This window comes from Lathyrus oleraceus, chromosome 6 (genome assembly GCF_024323335.1).
Source record: "Lathyrus oleraceus cultivar Zhongwan6 chromosome 6, CAAS_Psat_ZW6_1.0, whole genome shotgun sequence".
Lineage (NCBI taxonomy): Eukaryota > Viridiplantae > Streptophyta > Magnoliopsida > Fabales > Fabaceae > Lathyrus > Lathyrus oleraceus.
The window spans coordinates 36,501,249-36,526,379 of NC_066584.1; the positions used below are offsets into that span (position 1 = coordinate 36,501,249).

General features: G+C 31.5%; 1 protein-coding gene across 1 annotated transcript; it reads right to left on the reverse strand.

The window, feature by feature from the left end:
* Nucleotides 1–1,332: 1,332 nt before the first annotated feature.
* On the reverse strand, nucleotides 1,333–2,864 carry LOC127093873 (uncharacterized). Its single transcript, XM_051032771.1, has 6 exons — nucleotides 2,669–2,864; nucleotides 2,461–2,532; nucleotides 2,291–2,379; nucleotides 1,961–2,153; nucleotides 1,826–1,878; nucleotides 1,333–1,392 (listed from the first exon to the last, which is right to left on the reverse strand). Exons 1-6 carry the CDS (start codon nucleotides 2,862–2,864, stop codon nucleotides 1,333–1,335), a joined length of 663 nt encoding a protein of 220 aa, XP_050888728.1.
* Nucleotides 2,865–25,131: the final 22,267 nt, after the last annotated feature.

Sequence of the window (25,131 nt, forward strand, 5' to 3'; positions counted from 1 at the left end):
ATATTCACAAATAAATGTATAAAATACAATCATCAATAAGTATTCCAAAACTATAGTTCATGTATCAACTTTTAACCAACCAAAATAAATATTTTGAATGTTTGATAATTAGGTTGACGGGCTAGCGGGACAACCCGTCCATTTTTTTGACGGACTTAAGGTGGAACAAGCTTAAAACTGGTTAATTAAACAGGTAGATGGATATAAAATCCCACTCCAACCCGTCATTTTTTGGCAGGTATTCGGCCCAGTCCAACGGATCATGCCTCGTTATGTCACCCCTAATTAATAGATTATTAATATGATAATTTTTCGATAATAATATATTTTAAATTATAGATAAATAGTTATATATAATTCATGAATTATAATATTGCGTTGAGATAATTTGACATATAAATGATATATTTTGGATATTCACTTTCATTAATTTTATAATATAATTAAATTCGTAATTAGCATAATAAATAATAAATGAAAGTAATTGAATTTAATACTTCCATGACATAATGTCATAATGTTTTCTTTCAAGCTCAATTTTGTTTATACATGAAAAAAGAAATAACACAAGCAAATAATAATGTATTTTAAATTATAGATAAACAATTCTATATATAATTCATTAATCAGAATATTGCGTTGAGACAATTTTACATGGTACTTATTTTATATATATATATATATATATATATATATATATATATATATATATATATATATATATATATATATATATATATATAAAAGTCACGATCAAATGACATCAAGGTCAAACTTAGTAACATGACAATTTCGATAACTCTTTACCATATATTTGTATAACAAAATTCATCAAATGACACCAAGGTTAAATTTAATATCAAATGATTTTCGATTGATATTAAATTTTATAGAAATAATCTATATGATAATAGCATTCAATTCAACGATGAGTTCTGTTATATGAATGTGTGGTGAAAAGTTATCGAATGTGTCATGTTATTAAATTTGACACTTTAATATCATTTGATCATGACTATATATATATATATATATATATATATATATATATATATATATATATATATATATATATATATATATATATATATATATATATATATATATATAGATATATATATATATATATATATATATATATGTCTGGTCCTTTGAATTTGGGTGTCTTGGACGAATCAAAAGAGTATAGTCCTATAAAAAAAATTTAACAATAAATACATAAGGATAAAATAAATAATTGGATAAAAAACACATTTTTATTTGACATTATGCAGAAAGAATACAAGTATGGATCTTTGAATCAATGTTTATACTACATCAAAAGATAAATCATTATAAAGAGACATCTTCTTCTTCTTTTTTTTCTTCTTCTTCTTGATCCGAACTTTTTTCCTATAAAAAAATTGACCAAACCTTTAAATAATTTAAATATCATCCTCTTAGTATTTTTTTTTGTTGCAAAATCATTAATAATTCGTTCATAACCAAGATTCTTCAAAAAATTATTTTCAATTGAAATTAACGCAAGACTATTTAATTTATCTTGTGACATAATAGATCTCAAATAAGATTTTAATAATTTTAATTTAGAAAAACTTCGTTCAGCCGATGCAACACTGATAGGAATGGTCAATATTATTTTATAAGTTATGCATGCATTAAGAAAACAATTAAAAATATTTAAAGAACTCAATATCATATAGCTTGATTTTAATTCAACTGTTAAAACTTCTCTAATAACTTTCAATTCTTCAAACAAAATTTCTCCATCAAGATCAAGAGAATCGTCATGTTTTAAACAAGTTTCAAGATGTTTACAACATACTTTCAAGTCCCTATCAGATAATGATCCAAACCTTTCAATACTAACACAAAAATCTAAAAATATTTTCATATGTATTATACTGCTCAAATCTTCTATCAAGTGAGCCAATTATTTGATCTACAATATATAAGAAACAGTGATTTCGAAAAGACTCTTCAGCAGACTCAAGATTCAGTTGTGTGGGTTGAGATGAATTTTCATCATAGTGTTGTTTTATACGAATTTGACGTTTTTGAATAAACTCACATTCCATCTCCATTTCGTTCTTAATTTTTTCAGTACTAACCTTAACATTTATAAATTCAGATTCTCTATATTTTTTCAAATACTTGATCAAACATTTTATTAGTTTTATAGCCACATCAATACACATGTCTTTTTTGTGTGCAAACTTTTACTAATTTCATTAACAACAGTTAACAATTCAAACCAAATAATCATCGATACTAAAAATTAAAAGTTTACAATTCCATGAGTTGCTAAAGATTCAACTTCACTCTTAATTTTGGAATTATTATCTTGTTCAGCTAGTTGAAGTAGTGCTTCTCTTACATCTGAAGTTTGAGATTTAATTGTATATACAATATTCATATGACTTTCCCAACGTGTTTGTGACAATTGTTTAATAGTTAAACCTTTCACATTATCTCTAAGAACTTTCCAAAATTTTGTCAAATGAGAAAATACAGTGTAAATACGTTGTAACACTAAAAAAAAATCTTTAACTTTAGTACATGAATTTGTAATATCACAAAGTGTCAAGTTAAGGTTATGACAACCACATGGTGTGTATAATTCTCTAGGATTAACATCTAATAATTTTCTTTACACCTTGATGTTTACCTTTTATGTTTGATTCATTATCATATCCTTGTCCTCTCACATTATTAATATCTAGACCAAGAGTTTCCAATACATTTTGTAATTCCTCAAACAATATTTGACTTGTTGTGTCATAGACTTTCAAAAATTCTACAAAAAACTCTTTAATTTGTGTTGGACTTGTAGAAACATCCACACAACGTATAATGAGAGTCATTTATTCTTGATGACTTATATCAAGAGTACAATCAAGAATCACAGAAAAATATTTTGCTTCTTTGATTTTTTTGACTATTGCACTTTTGACTTCATTACCTAACATGTTAAAAAATTTATTTTTAATCTTATGACTAAGATAATGATAATGAATTTCATTATTCTTAATACATTCAAAATGTTTTTGCATGATAGAATCCCATTCAACAATCATTTCAACAAGAGAAAGAAAGTTTCCATTGTTTTCCATATTAATTCTCTTTTTTTCCCCATGAAATGCTAAATTTGCTCAGCTAGATATCTACTAACATAAACTATCCTAAGGAAGACATCATTCCAATGCCTTTTTTCATTTCTTATAAGCTCTTGGAAATGTTTATCAATTGTTATATTTTTCTTAAATCTAATTTATAAGTCAATCCATTTACTCATGAAAGACATGTATGCACCGCTTGATTCATGTTCTTTTAAGTATTTCATAAATATGTTTCCAATCATTAAAACCTACATTTTCTAAGCGATTCATTCTACAACTTGTGCCAAATAACTTACAACAAAAACAAAAAACTCTATCCAATTCTTTTGAATAAACAAGTCAATTCCTATCTTACTCTTCTTTATTAGAATAATAACGGATATAGCATGATGATGAGAAATGCCTACCAGAAGTATCTTTAGGACCATTCACAATTGACACATCTCTTTTAGGATAATTTCTTAGAAATTTATCTCTTAAGTCATTGCTAAGGTTATTACATGTTCTTGGATCATAAATGTCCAATAGAATAGACTCGTTAGGTTGTTCATCAACAAAAATAAGGATATGTCCATTTTCATTATTATAACCTTCAACATCAAAATTTCCAGCTTCGTCATCATCTTCATTTTCGTTGTTTTCAACTAAAATATTTTGCTCTTCAACAATCCTATTTAGTTGTTTATTCTCTAAACTCTCAGCTTCAAGGTTCAAATTATCTAGATTTGCATAATTTGAAATAGAAATTGTAGGGTGTTTTCAAAAAAAAAAATGAATAACACCCTTTTGAGATTTATTATCAATTTTAATTAGTTTATTTCTTTTTCATTTTAGATGACCAGACAATTGTTTTTTAGGCAACATTTCAAGCAATCAAAGAGATGAAACAATAGTACTTGATGTTAATTTTTAATCTTCAACTTTGTTCCAAAAGTCTTTGAACACCAAATCAAACTTGATCCTGAAAAGTGAAAATCTACATGAAAATGAGCATCTTATCAATATTTCATCTTATTCATTTCTTCGTCACAGATCTGGTATGTCTAACATCAATATTCATGTTACGTTAATGTTGTTGTTGTTGTTGTTGTCGTCGTCGTCGTATTCGTCGTTGTCATCGTCATCGTTGTTTTTTTTTTGTTGTTGTTTTTTTTGTTTTTGTTATTGTTTTTTTTGTTGTTTTTGTTGTCGTCGTCACCATCGTTGTTGTTGTTATTATTATTTGTTGTTGTTATTATTTGTTATTGTTGTTTGTTGTTGTTGTTGAGCCCCTAAACTTTAGAGGTTTTAATCTTGTAGTTATTTTTTAGACCTGTTACATGCTTAATCTTGTTATTGTTGTTGTTTAAACTGAGGATGATATTATATCTTGTTGTTTTGGTTGAAATAAATACATTATAGGTTTATTGAGATTGATGTTATAGGTTTATTGTTGATGTTGTTATATTTTTGTTGAGAGATTGTTTTTAAGTTGTTGTTTAATGTTAGTTGTTGTTTATATTGAGATAATGTTAATGTTGTTGTTATTTATTGTTGTTGTTATCTAGTTGTTATACTTAACAAAACTTTGAAAACTATGTTTAAGGTTTAGTTGTTGTTATTGAGTTTGAGTTTGAGATTGAGACTAAGATTTTATTTTTTGTGATTCTTTGTGCAACTCTCATCTTGTTCCTCTAAACATGTCAATATAATGACAAAAAATATAGTTAAATTTATTATATCTAATGTCGATTGTTTGTTTCACTAATCCCTCTTTGAATATATAATCTATTAAATTGTTTTTGAAAATAATAATATGAAGAATCATGTTGTATTTGAAAAACATGTTACACTAATTAATGTTTTTTTTTTGCATTTTACAACTCATCGTTCATCTCACGTTCTTTGATCGTTAAAATTTTCATAATGCTTCTAGTTTTTATTCAACTTTCTTTCAAACTTGTTGAATGAAAAAGTATGGAAGAAAGTTGAACAAAAACTAGAAGCATAAGAGATATTTTAACAATTAAAGAACGTAAGATGAATGATGAGTTGCAAGATGTCCGAAAAATATTAATTAGTGTAATTTGTTCTTCAAATAGTTCATATAATTATAGTGTAAACCAATTTGAAAAGTTATATGTTCAGCTAGGGTTAAATGATACAAGCAATCCACATTAGATATAATAAGCTCAAGCTTGTTTTACCTGTCGGTTATATTTCAAAATAGAGGGGCTATGTTTTTTTGCCATTTAAAAATTGCTTACAAGATCTCACTGGGGATAAAACTCATGACCATTGCCACTTTACCCACGGTTATTTAGAAATCGATAGGTAATTTAGAAACTTTTCATGTCGCCCTTCGTTACCTCACATTTGTAATCAATGTAACATCCATTTCGCACCCGAGGTAAGATGTGTTATTTGTAGTAATGATAAAACACCCGGAAAACCTTGGGAGAAACTATTTTGGACTGGCCTTTGCGAGTAAGATCCAAGTGATAAGCCACGTAAGGCGAATCCCATTAAAATTGTCCATCATATATAACTTACATAGGTAAAGCATATGATAAACACTTTTTTCTAAACATACATTTTACCCATTTTGAACTTTGTAAATGACTTGGGCGCTCAAGTGCAAACCTTATAGGTTCACCTATGCTGTCGTGCCAAAGATCCATATCACCATATCATAGTATATCCAGTTCCTGTACGAAACATCAGTATGATTGAAAAAATACAATAAATATTATCTTAAAAATTGAAAGTAAACCCCTTATTGAGTATTTTTTTAATAATATGGCAATAATTAATCAAATTTTTTTTAAATTGCATAGTGATATACTCTAACTTGTTTTAAACATTTTGATTCTATTAATTAAACTAATATTTAATTTTTATATAAACCTATCTCTTTTTTATAAAAACCAAGATGATGATTCTTTTTATTTATAAATTTTAGCCAAAAATTTTAATCCATGTAAAATTTGGTTTTTCTTCGATATACCTTCACATTAGTCATTCCCAATCTTGATGCATATATAAATGTAAATAGTGGTAGTGTGTGACTTATTTTTAATAATGGATAATCTAAATCGAATTATTTTAAGGATAATAGAACCGTCTCTTGAATTATGAATTTTTTAAGAGGCCTTATTCAATCCTAAATTAACTCTAAAATATGTGTATGGGTATCCTTTTTTCCATAGCTTAATTATGAAAAGGCGTGAGGATACATCCTTAAAAACACTTCTAAAGTTAATGTTAATTTATATTGAAATTTTGTATTTGAAAATTGTATATTGATTTGATTAAAAGTTCATTTATTTATTTATATTTTTAATACAAATTTTATTAGAACAAAAGGGTTTTAAAGAAATATGAGAGAAGAAGAAGAGAGAAAAGTGAGAAAAACTCTAAACTGAATTTGTGAAAAGTTGAATCCTTATTGAGTGAAGTTGTTAGGATTTACATCATACAATATCTTTATATAGACAACTAAAGTTCATACCCAAAACTATACAAATTGATTCAAGCCCAAAATATATAAAATGCAAATTACAAAACTACAAGTTACATTTTGACATAATAACTAAATGTTGTATTCGACGTAGTCAAATACATCTTACTCCTACACTTCGACCAACTACTTTGACATAACATCGAATTACAACTAACACACCCCCTAATTCATATTCTCGAGACTTCTCATCCCAATGTTTCTCTTAAAATTGTCGACTGTGGCATTCTTCAGGGGTTTGGTGAGTATATCAACTAGTTTTCATTTTTTCTTGCAATGCTCAAGTTCAAGATTTCCTTTGTTAACTTGATCCCTAAGAAAATGATACCTCATCATTATGTGTTTACTTCGACCACGAAACACTGGATGATTCGCCATGTCGATTGCTGACTTGTTATCGATAAACAACTTCATTTTTTTATGTTCCATCATCTTGAACTCTTTTAGAAACATATCTATCAATGCTGCTTGACATGCTGCATATGATGCAATCACATATTTAGCTTCACAAGATGACAAAGCCAGAATGCTTTGCCTCCTTGAGCTCCATGAGATTGAAGCGCCTTCGATCGCGAACATGTAGCCTATAATACTCTTCTTCTCGTCTTGATCTCCACTAAAATCTGAATTAGTGTAGCCATATATCTTTGCATTTATTCTAATTTTCTTCCTCTTAGAATCAGTATACCATGATCAATCGTACCCTTCAACACTCTCTTAACTGCGGTGAGATGATATTCTTGGGATTTCTCTATGAATATGCTCAACAATTCGACACTTTGACAAAAATTTGGCCTGGTATTGCAAAGATACCTCAACGATCCAATAGTTTGTTTGTACAGTGTTGCACTTACGAACTCGTCGTTTGTCTCCTTCCTCAACTTTGCTCTAGTTTCTAATGGTGTAGCAGTTGCATTACAATTTCTTATCTTGAACCTCCTCAAGATATCTTGGGCATGTTTATTTTGGTGCAGGAACACTCCTTCAACTATGCATTTGAACTCCAACCCTAAGAAATATGAAAAATTCCCTAGGCCAGACATTTCAAACTCCTGCATCAGCTTTAACTCGACTATTCTTATCTCTTCTTCATATGCACCTGTAATCAACAAGTCATCTACATACAAACATAAGATGATTCGACTGAGCTTGTTTGTATCATTGACATACACTCCATGTTCAGAGACACACTTTGTGAAATATGCTTTGATTAGGAAGTTGTTTATTCTCTTATTCCAAGCTCTTGGGGCTTGCTTCAAACCATAGAGAGTCTTCCTCGATCTGTACACCTTCGACTCATGCCCTTTTGATTTAAATTCCTAGTGGTTGGATGAAATAAACTTCTTCTTCTAGAGGTCATTAAGAAATGCTAATTTTACATCCAAATGTTGTATCTTCTAGCCTCCGTATGCTGTTGTCGACACAACAATTCTGATGGTTTCCAGCCTCGCCGCAGGTGCATACACTTCGTCAGAATCAATCCAGGTTTTTGCAAAAAACCTCTCGCCACTAGTCTTGCCATGTGCTTGGAAATTTCATCATCTGGCCTTTGTTTTAGCTTGTAAACCCACTTCACATCAATTAGCTTCTTGATTGACTATTCAAAAATCTCCTAGGTCTAGTTCTTCTCGATTGCCCTAAGTTCTTCTTTCATGGATGCTAACCAATTTGAATCATTCATGGATTAATCCAAATTGTTTAGTTCTGCTTCATCCATCATCATCGCTTCTTTTATTAAGTCACCATCTACATCGACTATTTCATCTGAAAATATCTCATACCCATATAGCCTTATCGACTCAGTTCTTGTTCTAGTCGATCTCCTAACATTCTGCTCAGGTGGTTCTTCATTTTGATTGGTTGTGGCGTTAATTTGTTGATCTTCTTTAAACATAGTTGTGACTGTATCTGGTTCCTGTTGAACTGACCCATGACTCTAATCCCACTATTTGCTTTCATCCACTAGAACATCTTGATTGATCAAATTTTTATCATCATTTGGTGAATACAACTTGTATGCACCCGTCGAATGATAACCTATGAGTACCATAATCTGACTTTTATCATCTAGTTTCTTCCTCAGTTGTTCAGGTACATTCCTGAAACACATTGATCCAAACACTCTAAGATGACTAACATTCGGCTTCACACATGTCCAAGCTTCATACGGAGTCCTTTCGACCATGTTCTTGGTTGGACATTTGTTTAGAATATATAATGTTGTCGAAGCAGTTTCACCCTAAAATCTATTTTGACATATCTTTAGCTTTCAACATGCTCCTAGTCATGTTCAATATACTTTGATTCTTCCTCTCAGCTATGCCATTATGTTGAGGTGTATAGGGTACAATGACCTCATGCTCTATACCTTCCTCATTGCAAAATCTAGCAAATTCCTTAGAGGTGTATTCACCACCACCACCAATTCTCAATTTCTTTAACTTGTACCACTTTGTTTCTCGACATACAATTTAAACTTCTTGAACTGTGTGAATACCTCACCATTCCTTTCAATAAGGTAAATCCAGATATATTTGATGAATTAATAGACGAAAGTTAGGAAATAGTAGTTACCTCCATTCGACCTTACTTCAAAAAGTCCACACACATAAACGTGAACTAGCTCCAACTTTTCCTTCAACCTCATGGGAAAGTCATGTTTGAATACTTTCCTAACCTACTTTGATTTGCAACATTCCTCACATACTTGACTTGGTTCCTTCACCTGAGATAAGCCATACACCATCTTCTTCTAGTTGAGCATACCTAAACTTCTGAAGTTTAGATGTTCATACATGTGATGCCATAACTAGATTTTGTCTGCTTATGCAGTCGAAGCAAGACACTTGTAATAAATTGGGTTGATCTCTACCTTGAAGGTCCTATTATCTGCTAATGGTTCCTTTAGAATCAACATTTCATCACCATGATACACCTTAATATGATTCTTTTCTAGCTTCATGTTGTACCCTTTTGCGAGTCGTTGACATACGCTTATCAAGTTACTTGTCATCGAAGGTACATACAACACATCAATGATGGTGACTTTTCGACCATACTCTTTGACAATAGAGATATCTCATTTTCCACCTAATGTGATGTGTCTGTCATCAGTAAACTTTAACACTTTCTCAACTGATTCTTCTAGCGTGTGAACCAGTGTTTATTACCAGTCATGTGGTTACTGCATCCTGAATCCAAGTACCACATGTTGGTTTGCTCAGTGTTCGACTGTGTGTTGACCATGAGTAGCACATAATCAGAATCTTTATATTCATCATGTTCCTAATGCACTTCATCATTATCTTCCGCTCGTGCTTCCTTCCTTCTTTGACAGTCTCGAGCATAGTGGCCAAACTCTTGACAATTGTAACACTGCACCTCCTTCATGTCAACTTTCTTCCTAGAATACTTATTGTCCATGCCTTTCTTGATTGAATTAGAGTGATTCTTTGAATTCTTGATTGACTTTTCATCATTAGCAAGATTATTTCCTTGCTTCACCTTCTCTTTCCCAAATTTCTTGATGAATCTTACCTGTAGTGTTTGTTCAGCCACCTTCTCCCTTTCTGAGTTCCTCGGTTTCAACCTCATCTCATGAGCCTCTAATGAAGCTTGAAGTTCTTCTAACTTCATCTCAGCTAGGTTCTTGGATTCTTCAATTGACACTACAATGTAATCAAAATTCGTAGTCAGAGATCTCAACACTTTCTCAATCTTTTGCAAATTGTTGATTGATTCTCCACATGCCTTCATCTAGTTTGTTAACAACACTACACATGAAAGGTATTTTGAGACTGATTCATCTTCCTTCATTTGAGTCATCTCGAATTGATTTCTCAATGTATGCAACTTCACCCTTTTCAATTTTTCATCTTCACCGTACAAATTCTTCAACTTGTCTCACGCTCATTTGGCCGTTTCTTCTTCAATTATCTTCTCGGATACGTTAGAATCCACACACTGGTGAATCAAGACCAGACATTTTCCATCTTTTTCCTTTGATCCTTGTGCGTAGCTTTCTGAACATCATATGCATTCGCTTCCAATATTGGTACTCCATCATTCACGATTTCAGAAACATCTTGAAATTTAAAGATGACCTTCATCTGCGCAACCCACCGTTCGTAGTTCTCACCTTTGAAAACTGGTAGATTCGTTGAAAATTGCGTTGATGTTGTATTTCCGTTTCCGATTACAGATTCTCTCTGAATCACACACTGGTCTTCTTGATACCAATTTATTAGAACAAAAGAATTTTCAAGAAATATGAGAGAAGAAGAAGAGAGAGAAACTATAAACTGAATTTGTGAAAAACTGAATTCTTATCGAGTGAAATTGTTGGATTTACATATACAATATCCTTATATAGGCAACTAAAGTCCAGACTCAAAACTATACGAATCGACCCAAGCCAAAAACATACAAAATACAAAGTGAAAAATTACAAGTTTCATTTCAATATAACAACTATATGTTGTATTCGACGCCGTCGAATACAACTGACTTCGACACCTCGATTAGCTACCTCGACAAGTTTTTTATTTATGATTTTTAAACAAGTATTTTTAGAGCACAAGTTAATATTATTTACGTTTTAATATTCATATTAAACTTTTATAATTGACATTTTATTATTATGTACTTTTCAACCTTAATTAGACTTTATCTTTAATTTATATTAGACTTAATTTTCTCAATAAACAAACGATCATAATTTATAGGGTCCATGTCTTAAAAAAAATTTAAAATATTTTATCTTCGATCTAATTTATAAGTGATAATTTATTTTTTAAATTTATTAAATAATTAATATATTTAATATAATAATAAATTAAATATATTAATTATTTAATAAATTTAAAAAATAAATAAATAATCTCTTATAAATGAGACCGAATGAATAATAAAAACATCTCTCATGATAAATTATAATCTATCTTAGTGATTTTATGCTAGTTTAAATTATCTCAATACGGGTGAGAGAGCATATAAACTATTCCAAAGTTTGGCTGCCGACACAATATAGTATTAATTATAAATACAGTGAACAATCTGGTGGAAGTTACCTACGAATTAAAACCCTATGATAGTAATGTTTGTTGATGTCTTTCTAGCCGACAAATCATGAAGTGCTGTTGAACTTGTAGACATACGGTATAATTTATTTCATATACGTATTTATAATTGAAACAAATTTTTAAATTGTTCTTTCTATTCTGTTTCAAGATGGTTGATTCGATGCATTGCACGGCATCGAAATAATTGAAACTTATACTAAAATTAAACTTACGATGGTATTTTCTATTTAAAATAAAATACTATACTTTAAAACCTAATCATACCCAATGATATTTTTTAATAATAATAAAACATCATAGTAATGACATGAAGGTCTCATATATACGTTGATTTCTTTAGTTAAAAGAAATATGGGACTTTGATAAAAAAAAAAGCAATTGGTAAACATTTCTAGGTAGTGTAATTTTAATAGGTTTGAGTATTGGATTAACATCTCTAATCTTGCGCAGGAATAAGGGCGTCTTAAGATACAAATTGCAATAGCTAATAGTATAGGTACACTTATTTGTATGGATACACATTTGTATGAATGAACTTATCAATAAATTCATTATTGATTGCTCTTTTGGCCATACTTTGCAAGATTCTAGTTGGTATTGGAGAAGAAAAGAAAGAAAGTTTATTGAGATAAAATTTGCATTTCACAAATCTGAGTTTTACAAAGCCACCATTCATCTTATATAGGAGATGAATTTGTCATTACAATAACCAACTATAATTAATTACAAAATTTAGTTATAATTAATTAATTTGTTAGGCCAACATGAACCAACTTATTTCTCAAGTAATCTCGCTATACTTCATATCTTTACGTTTAACATCTCACGTTAAGGTAGAATGTATGTTAATTGTTTCAGAATTATCTTGGAAACCTATTAAAAGAATTTGAATGCAATTGTTAAGAGTCCCACATCAGATAATATATGGTCTGAACATGAGTTTATAAGTGGGGACAACCCTCACTCTATCAACTGGTTTTGTAGAATTGAGTTAGACTCAACCACATTTCTTAACATGATATCAGAGCCTCGTTTAAGATCCGGTCGGCCACCTATTATGGTTTCCGCTATCGAGTCACCCACCATCTATTTCCACACTACAGTTTGTCTAGTCCTGAACGTGAGGGTGTGTGTTAAGAGTCCCACATCAGAGAATATATGACTTGAACATGAGTTTATAAGTGGGGGCAACCCTCACTCTACCAACCGGTTTTGTAGGTTTGAGTTAGGCTCAATCACATTTCTTAACAGTAATGATTTTGTCAAGAAATATGCAATTTTATCCTTGGACGATATTAGAAGTAGATGTAAAACCTTTGCTTGTACTTTGTCTCTAACTACATGACAATCGATCTCTATGTGCTTTGTGGTCTCATGCCATACAGGATTAACGATTATTTGTAAAGCTGACTTATTATCACGATAAATGATAATTGGCAAGGAGTGTGTGATCTGAAAGTCTTGCAACAAGTAGAGAAACAATTGGCCCTCACATATTGTTTGTGTTAATGTTCTATATTCAACTTCAAACGAGGATCTTGACACAGTTGTTTGTTTCTTTCTCTTATAACTAATTAATGAACGTCTAAAGAAAAATAAAAACTTGTTGTGGATCTTGTTGAAGCACAAGCAACTACGAGATTAAATGTTGAAGCATAGGAGCTGCTATAACTTGCTTAGGAAGTTACCATCATCCCTTTGCATTGCTTTTGATCATTTTGCATTATAGAGTTAATTATGATTTTGTTGTTGCATTATAGAGTTATTTATCATTCTGTTGTAACTTGGTTAGAAGTTGTTAGAGATGTTAGAGGTTGTTAAACTCTCATACTTCTATATAAGTACATGGTGTAACTAATTTTAAAATAATAAATGCAATTGCTTCCAATCTTCATCTTTCTCTCTGATTTTCATTCATTCTCATCATGTTAATTTAGAACTTCATGATGGTATCATAGCTCTTATGAGCTCTACTATGCCTCACATTCATTTAACATGGTTCGTGGTGATGCAATTGTTGGCGTTAATGTTGTCACTAGTGCTCCAATCCAAGATCTGTCACAATAACCTGGCAATGTTTTCTACATTCATCCCTCAATTGGTTTGTCTAGTCCTGAAGGTGAGGGTGTGTGTTAAGAGTCCCACATCGGAGAATATATGACTTGAACATGAGTTTATAAGTGGGGGCAACCCTCACTCTACCAACCGGTTTTGTAGGTTTGAGTTAGGCTCAATCACATTTCTTAACAGTAATGATTTTGTCAAGATATATGCAATTTTATCCTTGGACGATATTAGAAGTAGATGTAAAACCTTTGCTTGTACTTTGTCTCTAACTACATGACAATCGATCTCTATGTGCTTTGTGGTCTCATGCCATACAGGATTAACGATTATTTGTAAAGCTGACTTATTATCACGATAAATGATAATTGGTAAGGAGTGTGTGATATGAAAGTCTTGCAACAAGTAGAGAAGCAATTGGCCCTCACATATTATTTGTGTTAATGTTCTATATTCAACTTCAAACGAGGATCTTGACACAGTTGTTTGTTTCTTTCTCTTATAACTAATTAATGAACGTCTAAAGAAAAATAAAAACTTATTGTGGATCTTGTTGAAGCACAAGCAACTACGAGATTAAATGTTGAAGCATAGGAGCTGCTATAACTTGCTTAGGAAGTTACCATCATCCCTTTGCATTGCTTTTGATCATTTTGCATTATAGAGTTAATTATGATTTTGTTGTTGCATTATAGAGTTATTTATCATTTTGTTGTAACTTGGTTAGAAGCTGTTAGAGACGTTAGAGGTTGTTAAACTCTCATACTTCTATATAAGTACATGGTGTAACTAATTTTAAAATAATAAATGCAATTGCTACCAATCTTCATCTTTCTCTCTGATTTTCATTCATTCTCATCATGTTAATTTAGAACTTCATGATGGTATCATAGCTCTTATGAGCTCTACTATGCCTCACATTCATTTAACATGGTTCGTGGTGATGCAATTATTGGCGTTAATGTTGTCACTAGTTCTCCAATCCAAGATCTGTCACAATAACCTGGCAATGTTTTCTACATTCATCCCTCAATTGGTTTGTCTAGTCCTGAACGTGAGGGTGTGTGTTAAGAGTCCCACATCGGAGAATATATGACTTGAACATGAGTTTATAAGTGGGGGCAACCCTCACTCTACCAACCGGTTTTGTAGGTTTGAGTTAGGCTCAATCACATTTCTTAACAGTAATGATTTTGTCAAGATATATGCAATTTTATCCTTGGACGATATTAGAAGTAGATGTAAAACCTTTGCTTGTACTTTGTCTCTAACTACATGACAATCGATCTCTATGTGCTTTGTGGTCTCATGCCATACAGGATTAACGATTATTTGTAAAGCTGACTTATTATCACGATAAATGATAATTGGTAAGGAGTGTGTGATCTGAAAGTCTTGCAACAAGTAGAGAAGCAATTGGCCCTCACATATTGTTTGTGTTAATGTTCTATATTCAACTTCAAACGAGGATCTTGACACAGTTGTTTGTTTCTTTCTCTTATAACTAATTAATGAACGTCTAAAGAAAAATAAAAACTTGTTGTGGATCTTGTTGAAGGACAAGCAACTACGAGATTAAATGTTGAAGCATAGGAGCTGCTATAACTTGCTTAGGAAGTTACCATCATCCCTTTGCATTGCTTTTGATCATTTTGCATTATAGAGCTAATTATGATTTTGTTGTTGCATTATAGAGTTATTTATCATTCTGTTGTAACTTGGTTAGAAGTTGTTAGAGATGTTAGAGGTTGTTAAACTCTCATACTTCTATATAAGTACATGGTGTAACTAATTTTAAAATAATAAATGCAATTGCTTCCAATCTTCATCTTTCTCTCTGATTTTCATTCATTCTCATCATGTTAATTTAGAACTTCATGATGGTATCATAGCTCTTATGAGCTCTACTATGCCTCACATTCATTTAACATGGTTCGTGGTGACGCAATTGTTGGCGTTAATGTTGTCACTAGTTCTCCAATCCAAGATCTGTCACAATAACCTGGCAATGTTTTCTACATTCATCCCTCAATTGGACCTGCTTCCGTTTCTGTTAAGTCAGATTTAACGCACTCCAACTATCATGCATGAGCGAGATCTATGTGACGTGCACTCGATGCAAAGAACATATTCGATTTCGTTGATGGATCAATTCAAGTTCCAAAAGAATTTGATCCTAGTTTTAAAGCTTGGAATCAATGCAACATGTTAGTCCACATGTGGATTATGAATTCGGTTGAAGATTCCATCGCACAAAGCATCGTCTTCCTTAGAATGCCATTGATGTTTGGAAAGAAATGAAGAAGTGTTTCTCACAAGGTGATTACATCCGCATCTCTGAATTACAATGTGAAATCTTTGCTTTAAAGCAAGATTCACGCTCACTTTTAAATTTTTTCATAGCTTTAAAGGTTCTTTGGGAAGAACTTGAAGCATGTTTTCTAGTTCCTATTTGTTCCTATACGCATCGATGTGTATGCAATACAAGTCTCAGTAATGCCAAACATCAATATGAAGTTACACGTTCCATTCACTTTCTTACTGGTTTGATTACTCCTTTGATATGGTTCATGCTCAAGTATTGTTGATGAATCCTTTACCTAGTATCAATAAGATTTTCTCCATGGTAATGCAACATGAATGAAAGTTCACGACCTTCGTCTCTAATGAATCTAAGATTCTCATCAATGTCATTGACTACAAGAAATCATAAGGTCAGGGGCGTTACAATGAATCATCATCCTTTGGTAACAAGAAAATGTAAACACATTATGGGAAAAATGGCCATACAATCGACACATGCTACAAGAAGCATGGGTTTCCTCCCAATTTTGGCAAAGGAAATGATATGATATGTATTTCTACACTTGAGTCACGTGAAGAAAAAGATGATGCTCACAATTTAAAAAGTTGGAGAGGAAATGGTTCATAAACATTTACCAAGGATCAATATGACCAACTCATGAACCTGTTGCATCCATCAAGCTCAGTTGCACAGGTGCCTCTTCTAGCAAGGTGAATGTGGCATCACATGCTAATTCTCGAGTTACATAAGGTATATCGAGAATATCTAACTCCTTAAATCATGTTAATATTGGATCATGGATTGTGTATTCTGGTGCCACTAATCACATATGTTTCTCCATGATTTTTTTATTCTTATCACCTAATAGTCCCAAAGTTATGTTTTGATCTTGAGTGTGTAATAACTTTTAATAATGCAAAATGTTCAATTTAGGAAAAGAAGAGCACGAGGATGCTTGGTTTGAATGACTTAGTTGAAGGATTGTATTATCTTGTCATCCCACAAGTCTCACATCATCCAACACCACTGCATATTCAACCATAATTTGTTTACATTCCTCAAACAACTCTATGATACTTCAGATTAGGCCATCTATCTAATAGAAGAATTCTTAGCTTACATAAACATTTACCTTTTATAAACATAAATAAGGATTCAGTTTGTGATATATGTCATTATGCCAAACATAGAGAAATTCCTTTTCAACTCAGTGTAAATAAAGTTAATAAATGATTTGTGTTGATTCATTTTGATATTTGGGGTTCATTGTCTATTAAATATATACATGGTCACAAATATTTTATAACTGTACTTGATGACTTTAGTATATTCACTTGGGTTATTCTTTTTAAATCCAAATCAGAAGTCACAACCCTTGTCTAAAGCTTCATACTTATGATTGAAAATCAATTCAGCTGCAGAGTTAAAATGGTATGGACAGACAATGGTCTTGAGTTTCTTATATGATACTTCAGATTAGGCCATCTATCTAATAGAAGAATTCTTATCTTACATAAACATTTACCTTTTATAAACATAAATAAGGATTCAGTTTGTGATATATGTCATTATGCCAAACATAGAGAAATTCCTTTTCAACTCAGTGTAAATAAAGTTAATAAATGATTTGTGTTGATTCATTTTGATATTTGGGGTTCATTGTCTATTAAATATATACATGGTCACAAATATTTTATAACTGTACTTGATGACTTTAGTATATTCACTTGGGTTATTCTTTTTAAATCCAAATCAGAAGTCACAACCCTTGTCTAAAGCTTCATACTTATGATTGAAAATCAATTCAGCTGCAGAGTTAAAATGGTATGGACAGACAATGGTCTTGAGTTTCTTATGCCTAATTTTTACCTTTCCAAAGGCATTAAGCACCAAACTAGTTGTGTTAAAACTCCACAAAATGGTAGAGTTGAAAGAAAGCACCAACATATTTTAAATGTAGGAAGAGATTTACTTTTTCAATCCAAGTTACCGAAACAGTTTTGGTCATATGCCATCCTTCATGCCATCTGCCTCATAAACTACATACCTATCCATTTGCTTCAAAATAAGTCACTTTTCTTATATAGATTTGGAACTGAACCTGACCTAAATGAACTCAACGTGTTTGAATCCCTATGTTATGCTACTACTCTATGAAATCATATATCAAAACTTGTTAAAGGAGTTGATGTAAACACTTTTTTTTTATTGTATAAATCTACTCAACGTGTTTTGATATATGATTTCATAGAGTAGTAGGATAACATAGGGATCTAAACACGTTGAGTTCATTTAGGTCAGGTTCAGTTCCAAATCTATATAAGAAAAGTGACTTATTTTGAAGCAAATGGCTAAGTATGTAGTTTATGAGGTAAACTTGATGCTAACAACATGTTTGGATAACAATTCCTTAAAAGTTTAGGTATGTATTTAGGTATGTATTTAGGTGAGGTAAACTTGAAGCAAAAAGTTTATACTAACAAAAAGGTGACTTATTTTGAGGTATGTAGTTTATGCTAACAACTCCTTTTTTTATTGTATGAACTTTTTTTTATTGTATAAACTTGATGTAAACACTTTTTTTTCTCCATGGATATTAATATGAGGATGTTTACATGTTAGTTCCTCAAGGTGTCTCTAGTTCCAAACCTAATCAGGTGTGCAAGTTGATGAGGTCATTGTATGGTTTGAGGCAAGCTCATCGCAAATGGTATGAGAAATTGACATATTTTCTCATTGGTCAAGGTGTCTCTTGTTGATGTATGATGTCTTGTATGAATGATATTATCCTTATAATCTCACAGAGAATTAACAAAATTGTTATAACCGATCCCTCAAAAAAAAACTCATTAATCACTACTCCTAGCTTCATATTCCTACTCCACCAGTGTAACCAGAATTAGGCGATATACATAACGTTAATTCCCTATGCCACTACTCGGGGTCTCCTATCCCTATTCAACTAGCATAAGTAGAACAGTTGCCCTAGGTCCAACACATAGACTAAGGGTCACTATTCCATATGTGCCAAATATCAGATTAACATAGTATCTCAAATAAAAAGCATTAAGATTAAGAAACAATTGAATAAGATTATAACTCAAAGGATTCTCACAAAGTCAAACCAACATATAATTCCAACAAGATTGAATAAGGTTCATCATAACACAACCTACCCTAAAAGAGCTTAAATACTCCTTATTCAAAAAATAATACCACAATTAATGTATGAAAATAATAAAGAATTCCCTTGAAAATATGGCCTCCAATGGCTTCAAATGCTCTAAATATCCCCACTTGTACTCTCTAAATCATTTTTTAGTCTCCAAAGTTCGTAACCATTGTCAAATTGCTGAAAATCCCCTTAAAAATAGCCCAGAACGGGTCAGAACACGTCAGAAAAAGTCTTAAAAGGTACCCATCTCGCGATGTAACTCATACATCCCTATCACGCACACGATGCCACGCGATGGTGCATGTTATTATTCCAGTAGCTACGTTAAAAACACTTTTTTCACTAGAATTTTCACTAAATCCCATTCTTCTATACTTGGCTATTTTTCACTCATTCTTGGGTATTTCTTCTTCCTTTTGGCTCATCTTTCGCTTGTTTTCACTGATTTTTTGCATAATTATATGAAGTGAAGGACTATCATCACAACCCCAAACTTGAATCCTTACTTGTCCTCAAGTAACTCACCTGTAACTGCACATTTCAACAGACACAAGTCGTACAATAACGAATGAACATCACCATATTTTTTCATTACTTGACCATTGTTCCAACTTCCAACTTCCATCCAGTAAATTCGGAAAATATTCTCAACATTGAGGAATACTCAACATGTCTCTCAACTCACTTTAACTCACTCAACCGATAAGGGTCATCTCTCAATCAACATGCAAAATAAATTATACTTAGCTTGATCATGTTCTAAAATAGTTCATAATATAAACCATAACACACACATTAGTGGTATTTCCAAGTTGTAACTTGGCTTATGTTTGGGTAGGATATTTTTAGGAAAGTAGGTTTAACCTTTGGAGTTAGGTGCCTAGTTCTCCTTCTATTACCCATTTGTTCCTTCTTTTCGGTACTAGAGATTCAGTCGTTCTTTTTGGTTCTTTCTTATTTCTTTTTCTTTTTTTGAATTTGTGACTTTTTCCACTTCTTATTTTCTCAATATTTTTGAAATTTTGATCATTTTCTCTAGTACTACAATCCCAAACTTATAACTTTGTTCACTTCCAAGAGCAACCTCAAACTTAATCTTTTTCGTACAACTTTAAGAACTAAAATTCTACCTAACTCCAAAGAAAGGGTGGAAATAAAGACCCTTTCAAGTCATATGGCTAAGAGTTGTAGGCTACATCACCGAAAGAAAGGCTTAGGCTCAAAGTGGCTAGCAAAAGGATATTCTTATTACTACAGGGTGGCTACAAAGGCTCAAAGTTATAAATAAAAAAATTGTTTCAGTGTATGTCAATCAAACTTAGAGAACTTAATCGAAAATAGATCAAACCAGATAAAATAAAATTGCATGGATACATTCAAAAGAAAGAAAGAACGTTGGAAATTATTTAGGCTCAAACCTTACTAGATGAGGTATTTAAAGGTTGAGTAAAACTCATTGATTATTTTCTCTTCCTTTTCCTTCAAGTCAATAGTTGCTTTCATTCTGATCAAGTCCCTCTTTTATTTTCTAGGATCACGTGTTCAATGCTAAAGTTAGAACTTGTAAATATGGAGAAAAAACACATCTACAAACAAATTTATTAAGAACAATGTATATATCTCCATGACATGATTATTATTGAGTAGCTACTTTATCTTTAGGATGGTCTTGAATAAAACTAAAGTAAATTAGGCAAAACAAAAACTGGTAAAAAAATTGATGGGTTATCTCCCATCTGACTCTTCTTTTCCGTCATTAGCTTGATAACTCATTCTCAAAACACGTCAGGCGCAAGAGATACCCTTACGCCGGGGAAAACTCCTCTTTTATCCTCCTGTGAACTTCACTACCTTTCTCTTTCAATTAATAGCATGTCTAAATATCTCCCACATATGGTGTCCATTGACATACATGAAACACCATTTTCTCCTTACTAAACTTCAAGATTAATTCACCTGCCTCTAGGTCTTTGCAATTCATCCCCATACAGGTCTTATAATAATTTACACACATACTTATGATAAATTTTGATCCTCCATACATGTAACCCTTCACCCATTCAAGATAACTAATGAAGCAAAATTTCACAACCTTACCATCAAGTTTTTCTTGCTTGATATGTGCAAACGCCAAAGCTCCAAATTTGAGTAGTCTATTGGTTTTCTTCTCCAAACCTCCTATAGATTTTATTCTTGTGGATTAATATTTGTTAATCAATTGATATCTTGTAGCTAAAAATTCACCCTGGAACCTCTTTAGAAACCCAACTCCCGGAAACATGAACCTTACTCCCTCCAAAATGATTCTATTCATGCGTTTTGCTAGGCCATTTTATTGAGGTTGGCCAACAACAACTCTATGGCTTATGATACCTTGTTTCCCATAAAAATTATTAAAATTCTCTAAAACAAATTCCAAGCCCTTATAAATAATTTTCAATGCATTTTGTTTAGTTCCCAATTGATTTACTATAAGTGTATATCATTCATTAAACCTTTTAAAGGTGTCACATTTACTTTTCAAAATACATGTCCATACTCTTTTAGAGAAATTATCAATAATAAAGAGAAAATATAATCCATTGATATGAGTTACCACCCTTGTCAGGCCCCATAGATTTTAGTGAGCATCCTCAAAATGTCTACTAGAGTTATACACACCATTCTTAAACTTTATCATGTGTTGTTTTCCTGGTATGCAATTATCATAAACTTCTAGTTTATTCAATTTCTCACTCTATAACAACCCTTGTTTAGCAATTTCAACTATACCTCTTTCATTTACACACCATACGCTCAAATGAAATATCTTAGTTTTTTCATGAAAGTATTAGCTAGCTAATGATATATGGCCAATGATAATGGAACCATCCAAAATATATAACCCTCGCATTTTGGACCCTTTAGCCATTATCAATACACTATGTAAAATTTTCAACACCACACATTAAATTCTAGTGTAGTAGCCTAGATAATAAAAACACTTATGGGCAACAAATTTCTCTTAAGTTTGGTAACATATCTTACATCATGTTGAAGGAGCTCGCATTATCAAACATTTTTAGCCAGAATGTACCAATACCATGAACTTTGCAAGCCTTATTGTTTTTGAGTCAAAAGACTCTACCTTCTTTCAACTTTATAGTCTTAAAATTTTCTTTCCGTGGACATATGTGATAAGAGTATCTCGAGTCCTTAACCTAATCCTTCTTTGTATCCAAACTTGTTACCACTAGTGTGCCAACACTTTCATAATCATCTTCATCGAAGGCAACCATAATTAACACAAATCACCCTTACTCCATGTTTTGGAATAATCCTTCTATAAGTGACCGATTTTGTGACAATTGAAGCATTTAAATTTGACTTATCAAAAACCTTGGAGAATTTGGACTTTGATAACTCCCTTAACCTTACAATCATTTGGACTTCACCCAAAGTGATAATATCTTCCTTTCCGTAAATAAGGGAATCCTTAAAATGATCAAATGATCTAGGTAATGAACCTTAGAAAACTAGAGTCTTGTACTCGTCATCAATTTTCACCGCAACATTATGCAAGTTAAAATGATCTTGTGAAATTCTTCCAACAACCCCACAATAGATTTATTTTCTACCATATTGAAAGAATAAATTTTTTATTTTAGATAAAACCAATGAGTCATGAACTTTTTTATATACAATGATTCAAGATTCACCCATATCTCACTTGGGAAATTCTTTCTCGTGACTTAGAACTTTATCTCTAGGGCACAAGATAATGGCACTTCTGGCCTTATCCACCATCTTGGTCGTCTCTACTTGTTTTAGGTTAAAAAATCAATGTTTTTCCCTTCAATGCTTTCACACACCTTTGTTGAATTAAATTTCTTGTATCTTCACCTTCTACAACTCAAAGTCGTTGTCTCTAGAAAACCTCTTGATGTCCCTTTTGAAGCCTATGATGCATACTTGTAAACTTAACTTTTTGCCTCCACAGTGGACACCACTTATTGTGAAATTTAAAGGTTCAATCACACCAAGGCCTTTGATGTATCGAACAAAGAACAATGAAAACCAATCAAATGACTTCACGATAAAAATATAAAAGGTGACAACACAGACAAATTGTTTATCGGGTTCGATCAAATTAATCTAATATAGGAAAGATAACAACTCTCTGATTTATTACACCGCTAAATTGTTACAAAAGATTATAAGATGAGTTACAAGAAAATAACCTTTAAAGTTTCATAGAACAAATTTTATTTTCTACCAAAGTGTTTCTAAATCTCTTAAGTTCTCAATAGATGAATCACACAAATCCAGTTTATTTAAAGTGTTTTCGAAACCTCTTTGATAATTCCAAAGATTTTGAAACTCTAAGAATAAAATCATAGTAATTTCTCCCCTTACTTTTCACTATGATTTTTATACCTTATGCCACTTGTACTAACAATAAGTGAGATAGAATCATATTTATAACTATCGTAACCCTAAAGATCCAATTCAGGCTTAAAACATGATCCATCACTGAACGAATCCGATAATTGTAGCGACCTGACCCGATACTCACAAATCGCCAGCCATTGTGTGACCATTGATAGACCACTGAACCTTTGCGTCGTTCGTCAGAAAACTGATAGCACTGAAACATTTAGTTTCTCTTTATCACTTTAGATTTTAAGACATATATCTTCAATAGTATATGTGTCGCCACATCCCTATCAATTTAAGAATCTCTATCAATTTAAGAATGAGCTTAAAAAAAGATATGGATGTAATAACATTAAGTTTGAAGTTCACATCACTGAGCACCATGATTAGCCTCTTGTGTTCATACTAGGGATGTGAATAGGCCAGACCGGCTTACGTAGGCCTATAGCCTAGCCTATTTAAGGTCATGTCAGACCAAACTTATTTCATAAAAAAGACAGGCTTAAGCTTTTTTAGAAGTCTATTTAATTAAATATGTCAGACTTAGACTATTAAAAAAGCCTATGAAGTCTTACAGGTCGGTTTACATTTTCATATATATTAAAAATAGTCTAAATAGATTGACCTATATATGCATATATATTAGAAAAAATGCTAAATAGATTGGGCTACATATGCATATATATTAGAAAAAAATACTAAATAGATCTACCTATATATGCACATATAGACTGACGTATAAGACTTTTTAAGTAATATGGATTAATTGAAAATCTTAAAAATAAAACAAACTTTTAAATAGGTTTTCAAGTTAGACGGGACTCTTAAAAAGGTCATACCAGACAAAAAAAAAGAGTTTATAATAAGCCATAGACTATACTCAAACTTTATAAATTTATCGTAGACCAGGTCTTCTAAAGTCTAGCCTAGTCTACTCTATTTTCACCCTTATTTCATACCGGAACAATTCTTGTCATTTTCTATTATCTTCTATTCAAATAATTTAATAAAAAAATTAATTAGGAGAAATATTAATATGATCGTTGATTATTGATTGTTTTACAAAAACATTTTTAATGCCAGTTGTCAACTATATTTAAGTATTTTCAATATACTGATATTTTTTATTTTCATTAAAATACTTTTCATTTTATTTATTTTTTAAATATCTGCACTCAAATTGATCATTGAAATTCTTTTGGACAAATAGGACAAGTAAATAGATTCTAATTTGTAGTTAGGTGAAGATGTGACACCCTTTTCTTCACGTTGCTTTCACATTTTTGCATAATCAAAATTAAAAATAAATAAATAAAACATAAAGATGAATGGCTCATAGATTACATCATCACTCAAACTTTTTCATTGATATTTTATTTTTCAATTTCTTTTGTCCTATTTTCTTATCATCTTTGATGAGAATGAGTTGAACCGGGACCAACTAAATCTAATACAAGATTTTGGTGTAGGTC